This window comes from Phyllobates terribilis, unplaced genomic scaffold, assembly GCF_046119375.1.
Source record: "Phyllobates terribilis strain yellow unplaced genomic scaffold, ASM4611937v1 Scaffold_10__3_contigs__length_209671492, whole genome shotgun sequence".
Classification (NCBI taxonomy): Eukaryota; Metazoa; Chordata; class Amphibia; order Anura; family Dendrobatidae; genus Phyllobates; species Phyllobates terribilis.
In genome coordinates, this window is record NW_027362770.1 from 179,548,719 (window position 1) to 179,561,577 (window position 12,859).

The 12,859-nt window shown below is 50.8% G+C and overlaps 1 protein-coding gene across 1 annotated transcript; it reads left to right on the top strand.

The window, feature by feature from the left end:
• The first annotated feature begins 9,838 nt into the window (after positions 1-9,838).
• LOC141164741 (E3 ubiquitin/ISG15 ligase TRIM25-like) lies at positions 9,839-11,966 on the top strand. Its single transcript, XM_073650254.1, has one exon. It carries the CDS (start codon positions 9,896-9,898, stop codon positions 11,585-11,587), a length of 1,692 nt encoding a protein of 563 aa, XP_073506355.1. The 5' UTR covers positions 9,839-9,895; the 3' UTR covers positions 11,588-11,966.
• Positions 11,967-12,859: the final 893 nt, after the last annotated feature.

Below are 12,859 nucleotides of genomic sequence, written 5' to 3' on the forward strand. Positions count from 1 at the left end.
GGCGGGTAGAACGGAAGGCAGACTGTCGGGCTGGAGAGAAGTCAGACTGGCGGACTGGAACAGTAGTCAGGCTGGCAACTGGACCTGAGGGCTGAAGCAGAGGTAAGTATGCTGTGCATCAACTTTTGCTAGGGCACCTCCATTTTGGAGGAGGTGCCTTATATATGGGAGGACCCTCGTCCATTGGCCGGGAACTCCTTAGGACGGCGCGCGTGGCCCCTTTAAGAGAGAGGGAGCGCGCGCGCACCCTAAGCACAGTGCCTGGGAAGCTGCGCGCGCCGGTAGCAGCAGGAAGAGGAGCGCAGGAGGACGCCGCGCGGGGAGCTGGGAGGTGAAAGGGACGGCGTCTCTGCCTGCCAGGCAGAGACGCCGGTGCTACAGTATCCCCCCCTTTACGCCCCCTCTTTTTTAGGCCAGAAAGAAATTTTTCAAGGAGAAGCGGGGCATGGATGTTCTCCCTGGATTCCCAAGTTCTCTCCTCTGGGCCAAACCCCTTCCAATCCACCAGAAAAAAGGTTTTTCCTCTTACCCTTTTGGTAGCCAGAATATTTTCTACCTCAAAAACGTCCTCAGCAGAAACCAGAGCAGGGGAAGAACCTGGATTGTTGGAAGGAGTTGGGAATCCGTAAGGTGGCTGGGAGCTTTAACTTGTAGGCCACTGGATTGATTTGTTTAAGGACTTCAAATGGACCGATGAACCAAGGACCCAACTTGTAGGAGGGTATTTTGAGCCGAACATGTTTGGAGGAGAGCCAAACCTTGTCTCCGGGCCGGAATTGAGGCGGATCCAGACATCTCTTGTCAGCATGTCTCTTCATCCGCTCGGAGGACTGAAGAAGTGCGGACCTAGTATTCTCCCAAATGGCGGAAAATTCGCTGACCAGAGACTCCGGGGCAGGCTTGTCTACAGAAATGGAGACGGGAAACAGAATCCAGGGATGTTGACCATAGACTATAAAGAACGGAGACTTGGAAGATGATTCACTCTCATGGTTGTTGTAGGAGAATTCAGCCCATGGCAGGAGATCCACCCAATCAGTATGGTGAGCGTTAACAAAGTGCCGGAGGTAGCTGGTAAGGATCTGGTTGATCCGCTCCACTTGACAATTGGACTGTGGATGATAAGCGGAGGAGAAATCCAGGGTGACATCCAGCAGCTTACACGTAGCTTGCCAGAAACGTGAGGTGAACTGAACCCCCCGATCCAACACGATGTGGAGGGGTAGGCCATGGAGACAGAAGATGTGGAGGAAGAAGTCCTTAGCTAGCACTGATGCAGACGGGAGACCAGGCAGAGGGATGAAGTGAGCCATTTTAGAAAAGCGGTCGGCGACCACCCAAATGACTATACAACCGGCAGAGACAGGGAGATCTGTAATAAAGTCCATAGCAATGTGTTGCCACAGAGCATCAGGTACGGGAAGAGGCAGGAGATGACCGGCTGGTAGATGTCTGGGAACTTTGTTGCGGGCACAGGACGAACAGGCTGAGACGAAGTCTACCACATCCTTGCGCATGGTAGGCCACCAGTAATGCCGGGCAATGAGCAGGAAGGTCTTCTTTTGGCCAGCATGGCCGGCTAGTTTAGATGAATGACCCCAGCGAAGAACCTTCTCACTATCCGGTACTGCTACAAACGTGTTACCGGGTGGAAGACGAGTCAGATCCAAGGGGGCCACATTCATCACTTTGGAGGGGTCGATGATGTGCATAGGCTCCTCCTCTTGATCGGAGGACAGGAAGGATCGGGACAAGGCGTCGGCTTTGACATTCTTGTCCGCCGGGCGGAAGTGTAGGACTAAGTCGAAGCGGGCGAAGAACAAAGACCACCGGGCCTGGCGCGGGTTGAGTCTTTGGGCATTCTGGAGATATGCTAGGTTTTTGTGATCCGTATAGATGATCACCGGGTATAGAGCCCCTTCAATCAGGTAACGCCACTCCTCCAGCGCCAATTTAACGGCTAACAGTTCTCGGTCTCCTATAGAGTAGTTGCGCTCAGAGGAGAAGAGTCTGGAGAAGAAGCCACAGGTTACCATTCTCCCGGAAGAAGACTTTTGGGTGAGCACCGCTCCGGCTCCGGAGGAGGAAGCATCAACCTCCAGGTAGAACTGTTTGTTGCTATCCAGACAGTGCAGCACTGGGACAGAGGAGAAGGCTTGCTTTAAGGAAAGGAAGGCCTCCTCAGCTTCGGGCGACCATTCCTTCGGATTTGCTCTCTTACTGGTGAGCGCAGATATGGGAGCAGTCCGAGAAGAGAAGTGCGGGATGAAGAGACGATAGTAGTTGGCGAAGCCCAGGAATCGCTGAATCGCCTTCAACCCCTCCGGACGGGGCCACTTTAGGACAGCAGAGAGCTTCTCAGGATCCATTCGTAGGCCTGTCTGGGAGATAACATAGCCCAGGAATGGAAGAGAGGTCTGCTCGAAGAGACACTTCTCGTATTTTGCATAGAGGTGGTTCTGCCTGAGCCTAAGCAGGACCTGACGAACATCCCTCCGGTGTGTGGGAAGATCCGGAGAGAAGACCAAGATATCGTCCAGGTATACCACCACGCAGGAGTAAAGAAGATCACGGAAGATGTTGTTGACCAATTCTTGGAAGACAGCGGGAGCATTGCAGAGACTGAAGGGCATCACACGGTACTCATAGTGACCGTCCCGGGTATTGAATGCCGTCTTCCACTCATCTCCTTGACGGATTCGGACCAGGTTATACGGTCCACGAAGATCCAGCTTGAAAAAGATCCTGGCACCCTTAAGGCGATCAAACAACTCGGAGATGAGCGGCAGGGGATATTTGTTTTTTACCGTGATCTGATTGAGTCCTCTGTAATCAATACAGGGGCGTAGCGAACCATCCTTCTTCTTGACAAAGAAGAATCCGGCTCCAGCCGGGGAGGTAGATTTCCGGATGAATCCCCTAGCCAGAGTCTCCTCAATGTACTCAAATATGGCTCAGGTTTCGGCCGCCAACAACGGGTAAATAAGCCCACGGGGTGGAGTGGTGCCAGGTACCAGGTCGATCGGGCAATCATATGGCCTATGAGGTGGCAGTGTCTCTGCTTCCTTTTTACGGAAGACATCTGATTAGGACCAGTAAGGAGCCGGTACACCAGGTAAATTAGCTGGGGTAGGTGGTGGACGAGTTGGGTGAACCGGAATCAGGCAGGTCCTATGGCAGTCCTGCCCCCACCGGAGTACTTCACCGGATTGCCAGTTCAGCACGGGTTCATGTGTCTGGAGCCAGGGTAGACCTAGCAATAGGGAGTGAGAGAGTCCGGACAGCACATGGAAGGAGATTTTCTCAGAGTGCAGCATTCCCACCTGCAGGGTTAGGGGCTCAGTGATGAGCAGGATGGTCACCGGAAGGAGTCTTCCATCCACGGAGGTGACGGACAATGGTTCAGGCAGAGGTTTGGTGGGAATACGGTATCTCTCTAACAGGGACTGGGAAATGAGATTTCCAGCAGCTCCAGAATCCAGATGAGCAATTTCAAAGAGAGACGGTTCTCTCCCCAGGAGATAGAGACAGACAAAGTCAGGGATGGAGAGGGCTTACTTGTGTCTAGGATGACCTCTCCGAGCGGTCCTAGACACTGAAGTTTCCCAGCCTCTCCGGGCATGAATGGACCAGATGCTCTTTACTGCCACAATAAAAACAGCTCCTCTCGGCTCAACGTGACTCTTGGCGAAATTTGACCATCTTGGTCTGGTCGATCTGCATGGGTTCAGGCGAGTGCGCCAGGGGAGTGACTAGTTGAGAGGCAGGTCTCTGGAAAGTAGGAGCGAGGCGGGGAAACTTTCTCTCCCGAGTGGTCTCTTTGGTGCATTCTTGGAAACGGATGTCAATCCGGGTAGCGAGTGACACCAGGTCATCCAGGGTGGTAGGAATGTCCCGACCGGCTAGCTCATCCTTAATCCGACCGGAAAGACCCTCCCAGAATACGGACACCAGAGCCTCGTTATCCCAGGCAAGCTCAGAAGCAAGGGTACGGAACCGTATGGCATATTGGCCCACGGTGAGACTCCCTTGGCGGAGACGTAGCAGAGAGGAGGCTGAAGAGGATTTTCGTCCTGGCTCATCGAAGACTTTCCAGAAAGCCACGAGGAAAGACGATAGATCGGACACCAGGGGATCCCCTCTCTCCCACAGGGGATTTAGCCATGCCAGTGCTTCCCCAGTGAGATAGGACATGATGAATGCCACTTTGGCCCAGTCGGAGATGAACTCATGTGCCAAGAGTTCAAAATGCAGGGTGCACTGGTTTATAAAACCCCGAGCTAGAGCAGGGTCGCCTCCAAAACGAGGAGGTGCAGAAAGCCGGGGACCAGGGTTGGATGCCGTGGTATTGGTGGGCAGCGGCGCTGCCGGAGCGGGTGTTACTCGACTAGGGGCGGACACAGGTGGTACGGACAGCGTGTCCAGGCGAGTGTTGACAGACCGCAGGTAGGTCAGGATGGTTTCCTGTTGGGATCTCTGACGAGAAACCTCCTGGTACAGGTCAGCAAGCGAAGGAGCCTGGGGGCCACCGGGTTCCATGGCCCGATCAAACTGTTACGGATCTGGGTGGTGGAACGTCTGTGCCGCGGTGCAAGGAGGGACCCAGAGGGGCGTAACTAAGTATCAACTCAGACCGACCCTGGTCGTATGGCGGGTAACGACTCCGTGGCCAGGGAAGGACCGAGCAGAGGGACCAGGTGCTACTCTGGGGACGACCTTGAAAGAGAGCAGGTGGCTCCCACGGGTCAGCAGACTGGGACTGACTGGTATAGCGGATGGACACAACAGGCAGGCAGAAGTCTCTGGATAGTAGACAGGTGGTCACGGCACGTGACGGCAGAGCAGGTAGAAGTCTCTAGGTAACAGACAAGTGGTCACGGCAAGTGACAGCAGGAGCCTCCAGGTAGGCTACGGCAAGTGACGGCTAAGCAGACTGAAGTCTCAAGGTTAGCAGGCGGGTGGTCACGGCAAGTGACAGCAGGAGCCTCCAGGTAGCCTATCAGGTAACAGGCAGGTAACAGGCGAGTGCTCCCAGGTGAGCGGGCTAACAGACATGGCAGGTAGCAGGCAAGTAACAGGCTAGTGCTCCCAGGTGAATGGGCTAGCAAGCACGGCAGGTAGCAGGCAGGTAACAGGCAGGTGCTTCCTGGTAAGCAGGCAGACTTGGCCATAGACAGACTGGCGGGTAGAACGGAAGGCAGACTGTCGGGCTGGAGAGAAGTCAGACTGGCGGACTGGAACAGTAGTCAGGCTGGCAACTGGACCTGAGGGCTGAAGCAGAGGTAAGTATGCTGTGCATCAACTTTTGCTTGGGCACTTCCATTTTGGAGGAGGTGCCTTATATATGGGAGGACTCCTTAGGACGGCGCGCGCGGCCCCTTTAAGAGAGAGGGAGCGCGCACGCGCCCTAAGCACAGTGCCAGAGAAGCTGCGCGCGTCGGCAGCAGGAAGAGGAGCGCAGGAGGACGCCGCGCGGGAGCAGGGAGGTGAGAGGGACGGCGTCTCTGCCTGGCAGGGGGCAGAGACGCCAATGCTACAGAGATCTTGTAAAGGTGCTGCCTTTTTGGTGTAGTCCTTAATGAACCTCCTGTAGTACCCGACCAGTCCCATAAATTGACGTACCTCTTTGACGTTCCTTGGTTCAGGCCACTTCTGGATGGCAGTGACCTTCTCCGGGTCTGGTGCTACCCCCTCTGAGCTGACTACGTGTTCCAGGTACTGAACCTTCCGTTTGAGCAGGTGGCACTTGGAAGGTTTTAGTTTCATCCCATACCGGGACAGTGCCTCAAATACTTTAAATGGTCTTCATACGTCCTCGAGTACACGATAACGTCATCCAGGTATAGCAGCACTGTCTCAAAGTTCCGGTGTCCCAAGCAACAATCCATCAACCTCTGGAACGTACCGGGTGCATTGCAGAGTCCAAATGGCATGCTGTTGAATTTGCATAATCCCATCGGGGTGGTGAAGGCTGTCTTCTCCCGGTCTTCCTCAGCAACAGAGACTTGCCAGTACCCGCTAGTGAGATCCAATGTAGAGAAATAATTGGCAGATTGTAGTGCAGCCAGGGATTCCTCTATACGGGGCAAAGGGTATGCATCTTTATGTGTTATTCGATTAATTTGTCTATAATCTACACACATCCTCATGCTACCGTCCTTCTTTCTGACCAGAACCAGGGGAGCTGCCCAGGGGCCACAGCTATCCCTTACTACCCTTGCCTTTTTCATGTAATGCAACATTTCTTTTGCTTTTTGGTAATGTGCTGGTGGTATGCGTCTGTAATGCTCCTTAATGGGTGGATGGTTAACTGTGGGTATGTGGTGTTATACCCCTTTGACCCTTCCAAAATCAAGTGAGTGTTTACTAAACACCTGTTCATATTCCTGAACTACTCTGTAAACACCGTGTTTTTGATGGACAGGTGTGGCGTCAGTTCCAACATGGAGCTGTTGACACCATACCTCCAGTTGGGTTTTGGAGTCATTGTCCTCCACTGTATCTGGTGGGGTCAAGTATTCCACTGTGTGTATGGCATTATTATTCACAGTATACAGACTGGCAACAGTGGTGTATCTTGGCAATTTGACTTCCGCCTCCCCACAATTTAGGAGGCGTACGGGTACCCTCCCATTGCGCACATCAACTACCCCTCTAGCAGTTAGGAGTGTAGGTCTGTGCTCTGAGTTAACGGGCTCTACTACCGCCTGGTAGTTCTGTCCCTTGAGACCTATTGCTGCCCTACACCAAATCAGCATTTCACTCATTGGGGGAATCACAATGGGTATCAGATCTGTCACCCGTACATTACCAATCTCGCCACCTGTTAGTTTTACCTGTTGCTGGTACAGGAGGGCTCGAATCTCTCTCTGGAGCACCTTCCTCTGCCCTGGTTTGGCAGTGTCAGCAATCTGTTGGAGTAAAAACAACACTTCTCCCAAACAGTTACCAACAACATTGTGCCAAGTATCATATGAGTTTGTATCACCAGGGTTAGACTCTATTACAATCAGTCCTTGGTCTTTTAGTTCCACTCTTCCCACCTTCACTGTCACGTCCTTAACCCCGATTAGGTTATGAGGAAGGCCATTGGAGGCATACACAGAGAGGTTTGGGGCTGGCGGGTGGAGTTCATCTATGGACCAGTACCTTTTGTAGAGGACATCAGGTATGATGGTTACCTGTGACCCGGTGTCCAGTAGTGCAGGTGTTGCTATGCCGTCAAGCACAATGGACAGGAAAGGCCTTCTTCCTACAAACCGGTCATACCAGCTCAATGGGCCTGGTTGATCTACTCCTGGGTGTTGGCCCTTGACACCAGGGTTTGCCCTTTTAAAGGACAGGTCCGTGTAATGTGGCCTGCCTTGTGGCAACAGTAGCAAGTGAGTTCACCTGGAGGGCGAGGTCGGTCGTTGGTCCTCCCACGGGGTGGCGTTGTCCTCCCTCTTCTCCTCATCCAGGGGACATCCTCAGGACTGTCGGCGAATAGGATCCTTCCCTCCAGCTCGGGCTCCGTCTGTAGCTGCAGGGCGCTCAGGACAGTGGCCAGGATTTTACTTAGCTGACGCACTTCAGAGTGCAGGCTGTCCAGCTCGCCAGGGGACGCTGCTTGCACTTTTGCCTCAGCCGCTAATGAAGGGGCTGTAAGCGCTGTGGGCATTGGGGTGGCCCCACCCTGGTAACGCTGGATAGCAGTATCTGATGTTTCCAGGGGCTGAAGGCCCTTAATAGCCATGTCCTTCAGGGAGTCAAAGGTGGCATTTGGATGGTCTAAGGCCCACCTACGTACAGTTCTGCTCTCCTCCTGGCATCTTAACCCGCGGATGAATTGTTCAGCATTTTGTCCTCATCATGTATGCTGGCTGGACTAACCTGTTTCAGGGCCCGCAGGGCCTCTTGTAAATGCCAGGCATAGTCCCGGATACTGTCCTCAGGTTTCTGAGTACAGTGGTAGAACCTCATTCGAAGATCTGTCTCAGTGCGGTTTTCAAAGACAGTTTGCAGTCTCTTAAATATAATGGATACTGATTACTGGTTTGCGGCTGGCCAGGTTTCAACTTGGATACTGCGGCACCAGCCAATTGTCCCAGCACAACAGCGGCTCTCTGTTTACCAGTCATTGAGTACATGTCCAATACACCGCATATTTTCCTTTTGTACCCAGACAGGGTGTCTAGTTTGCCGTCATACTGGGGAAGCCATTTCGTCCCTGGAACGTACAGGGCCATGGGTATCACTGGAGTCATGACCCCTGCTGGTGAGGCGGCCGCTCCGGCCTGAGCAGCGACGGGCGCGAGTTGAGCATCGGGGAGCGATAACCGGTGCTCCTGCGTCTTGCTGGTCATCGGCCATGGTTGCGTCCCCCTAGTAAACCGTAGCCTACCTTCTTTGCTTTTATCAGATAGGCCGCAGCTCCGCTGATCACGGTCTCCTTCCAGGACCTGACACTTCCTGGTGCGGTGTCAGAGCGCGAGGCGAGGCTTGGGCGTCATGCGCTACCAATGGTCACTCCTCTCTGGTTCCCGCGGTTACGCCCCTCTTCTTCCCGCGCGGTAATGGCGGCGATGTTCAGCACAGTTCAAACACAGTTCAAATACGGCACACAGTACCCGGTGGCAACGGGCACGAAATCCTGTTCGTAACGCCAGGATGAGTTGACTCGCCCAGGGGAATATGGGGGACTCTCGGTACCCGGGCCTTGACCTTCTGTGGGATGTCACGGCAGTCGGCTCCTGGTCCCGTACCCTGGGGTCACTCTTTAAAAGGGGAATTGTTAACAGTTTTGTCTCGTGACGCCACCTGTGGTTTCTGGTAATGGGTACCAGTGCTGCTGCAGACCTCCGGGGGTGATGGGATGGCAGTACTCAGTAGAAAGGGTGCACTTCTGAACTCTCACAAGTGAGCGGGTAGTAGGCCTCCTGGTCCGTTTCTTCCTCTTCCTAAAGCTTCTGGCCAGCCTGGAACTAGGCCTAGCTTCTGTACTGTTTCACTCTCTCACCTACCTGCTTGGTAGTAGAACTTTTCTCTGGATACCACTATCCCTGGACGCTGGGGCCTTCGTGGTTCCTAGTTCTGTAAATGATGGTAGCTTCAGTTTGACCAGGGGTCTGGAAGCCTCCTGGTATGCCAGTTGTCTCTACTGGGTGTAGAGGACCCTGTAGGCGAGGACCCGGTGTCCGACTTGTATCCTGGGGTGAGCCTAAGATGCTCCTCGGCCCCCTGAACTCCTCTCTCCTCTCCTTGCCTCCGGCCACAAACGGGGCCCTCAGCTCAGCAGCATATATGCTGCTCCTTCACTGATCTAAAGTGTCAGCACACTCTGGCTACCTAACTCCACCCTCCAGTATATACATATCCCTAACAGGGCTCCCTCTGATGGTATGAGGTGGAACGGTGGAGGTGTCTGTTATGTAATGAGGGCCTCTTGTGGAGAAGTCCGTCCATGCACCCTTTTGGGTCCTGTGGTACCTGTAATAGCAGGGTGCCACATTAGTAGTTAGTTTCCCCATTTCCCTTGTAGTTCACAGTTCTTTCCCTTCATAATCCTTTCCTCCTTCCTCACACCACTTTCCTCCCTCCCTTCTAGTAGTATTAATGATATTGTTTTGTATTGTTGTATATTGTATTATAAAAACTTCAATAAAAAAATTCAGTTGATAAATGTGGCGATGATGAATCTTATATGTGGTTTTCTCGGGTGTAGGAATACGTTGCCAGCCAACAAATCTTTTGCAGAGTGTAGGATCTGCGGGAGGAAAATAGGCTGTGAACTTCCTGGTACAAATTAAATATGAACTATGGCTCTATGTCAGCTGGGGGTTGTGCAAAGTCACGTGTGCTGGAATACGCCTTATGACATATACTTTCGGTTCCTTTTCTTACAAATCTGGAAGTCATGGCGTCTTCTGATCTGAGACAGGAACTGAACTGCTCCATCTGTAGGAACATTTATAGAGATCCTGTAACCCTGAGATGTGGACACAACTTCTGCCGGGTCTGTATTGATGGAGTGCTGGATACACAGGATGGGGATGGACTTTATGCCTGTCCTGAATGTAGAGCAACATTTCGGAAATGGCCCCCATTACAGAGGAATACAACTCTACATAATGTAGCAGAACATTTCCTGTCTACTCAATCACATCAGGAGGAGATCACCGGGATCTGCTGCACTTATTGTATTCACTTTCCTGTACCTGCTGTTAAATCTTGTCTGCTGTGTGAGGCTTCTCTGTGTGATAATCACATGAAACTTCACAGAAAAGGACCAGAACACGTCCTAACCGAGCCCAGCAATTCACTGGAGAACTGGAAATGTTCCATCCATAAGAAGATCCTGGAATATTACTGCACTGAGGACGCTGCTTGTATCTGTGTGTCCTGCAGTTTGACTGGAGAACATCGGGGACACCGGGTGGAGATGCTGGATGAGGCCTCTGAGAAGAAGAAGAAGAAACTGGAAAATGTTCTCCAGAAACTGATCACAAAGAGAGAGGAGACCAAGGAACGAGTCCGGAGTCTGGAGGAACGCAGGAGAAAAGCTCAAGAAAGAGCATCTGGAGAAGCCGGGAGAGTCACTGCCCTGTGTACAGACATCAGGAGACGGGTGGACGACCTGGAGAAGAAAGTCCTGAGTGACATCTCCAGGCAGGAAGAGAAGATGTCCCTGTCACTGTCTGCTCTGATCCATCAGCTGGAGATAAAGAAGGACGAGCTGTCCAGGAAGATGAGGCACATTGAGGAGCTGTGTAACCTGACGGACCCACTGACTGTCTTACAGGAACCAGACACCGGTGACTTGTGTGATCCTGAGGAGGAGGGAGGTGATGAGGACACAGGAGGACATGATGGAGGTGATGAGGACACAGGAGGACATGATGGAGGTGATGAGGACACGGGAGGACATGATGGAGGTGATGAAGACACAGGAGGACATGATGGAGGAAAACAGGGTGTGGAGCTGATCTCACACATATCACACACATTATCTGCTATGATAAGAGATATAAATGTGATCTTCTATGTGCAGGATCCTGCAGACATATTACTGGATGTAAACACGGCTGGTAATAAGATACTGATATCAGACGACCTGAAAACTGCGACCAAGACATGGAAGACACAGAATCGTCCTAAAACTGCAGAGAGATTCCAGTATAAACAGGTGATGAGCAGGAGGGGATTTACCTCAGGACGACATTACTGGGATGTGGAGATCAGTGGATCATGGGTGTGGCAAGTGGGGATGTGTTATCCCAGTATAGACAGGAGCTGGCGTCAGTCACGCATTGGATATAATAACAAGTCCTGGTGTTTACATGGAGAGGGGTTGTATAATAATCCGTGTTCAGTGATACATGACAGTAAAGGGATCCAATTACCTGACAAGATCTCCAGTGATAGAGTCAGGATATATGTGGATTATGAGGCCGGGCAGCTGTCCTTTTATGAGCTGTGTGACCCCATCAGACACTTACACACCTTCACTGCCACCTTCACCGAGCCCCTTCATGCTGTATTACATGTAATTAATGATTCTATAAAGATATCAGGGGGAGCAGCAGGTGGGAAAACTGAAAGAATCTGATTGATGGAGAACGTGGCCTGTTGGATGCAGCAGGTTTTAGGAATCTTCTTCTTTCCCTTCTTATTTGACAATTATAGGAGTTTTCTTACAATTACAGCACATTGATCTCTTCTATTGGATCAGGTTAAATAATGAAAATGTTCTTTCTAACGTCATTAAATAGAAGGGAACCTACAGAACCCGGAGAAGGTTATTAAAGGGTGTTTTCCTGGACTGTATAAATAAAGCATACATAATAGGTTCCAACATGTCTGCTTTCTGTGTAACAACCAAACCTGCCCATGGGTTATGCCGAATATTACAGGCCGGCTCCATTAAAAAGAATAAATCTGAGTTGCAATACCACATACAACCTGTGGTCAGGTGTGGAGCTGTTTCTGAAATGTAAAAGCAGCTTTGATTTTCTAATTATGGACAATATTCTTTAAATGTAAAATAATTAAATATTTATTTTGCGCCATTCATTGCTGATCCACGACCTTTCTCATTACAATCTGTAGATATAAATTGTGGCATCTAATGGTCAATGTTCTTGTGGTGTCACATTATTGACCGCATGTCATCACACAACATTTTATAAACCGGAAGGATCTCGGACTAATGGGATCAGCCGTGCCAGAAGGGAACTCAGGACAAATACAGTGATTTGTTTTTATTTGCCCCTTTGTTAGGTATCATGTCCTATGTAAGTGTCATGAAGGCAGTAACATACTCAACGATTGCCGTTTTCTGCTGGTGTTAGTGGCGCTGCAGCCATGTGATGCAGAAATGGATCAGACACTGGGAAAGGACGGCGACCGGTGAGTTTGTTACGACCTTTATAACAGGCAGAAAGTTGCCAATTAGTGGTGGGGCGTGGTTGGACTACCTGGCAACAGGCCAAGTTCTCCTCTATTGATAATCTCCTGATTTTATTAAAACTACATTAAGCAGCCAAGTAAGCAGCCAAGTAAGTGACACTTCACTGGAATCAGGGTCTCTGCCCCTACATTGTGCTACTATGAAATTAGGTAAAAAAAAAAACAGAGACAAATTCCCTTTAATTTAAGTAAGGTATTTTACTGCAAGCAAATTCAGCAATTGTTACAAACATATAATTTTCATTTTGTTGTTGCCAATTTTTAGTTATTATTATTTTTAGTTATTATAATGTAGAAAACGTTATTGGGTAACTATAAAACACATTTAAATCTTTGTAATATTGTCATTTACAGCTTACATTATGGCAATGATCACATGCGTCCTTTTTACCAGCTTAAAATTGACAAGAAA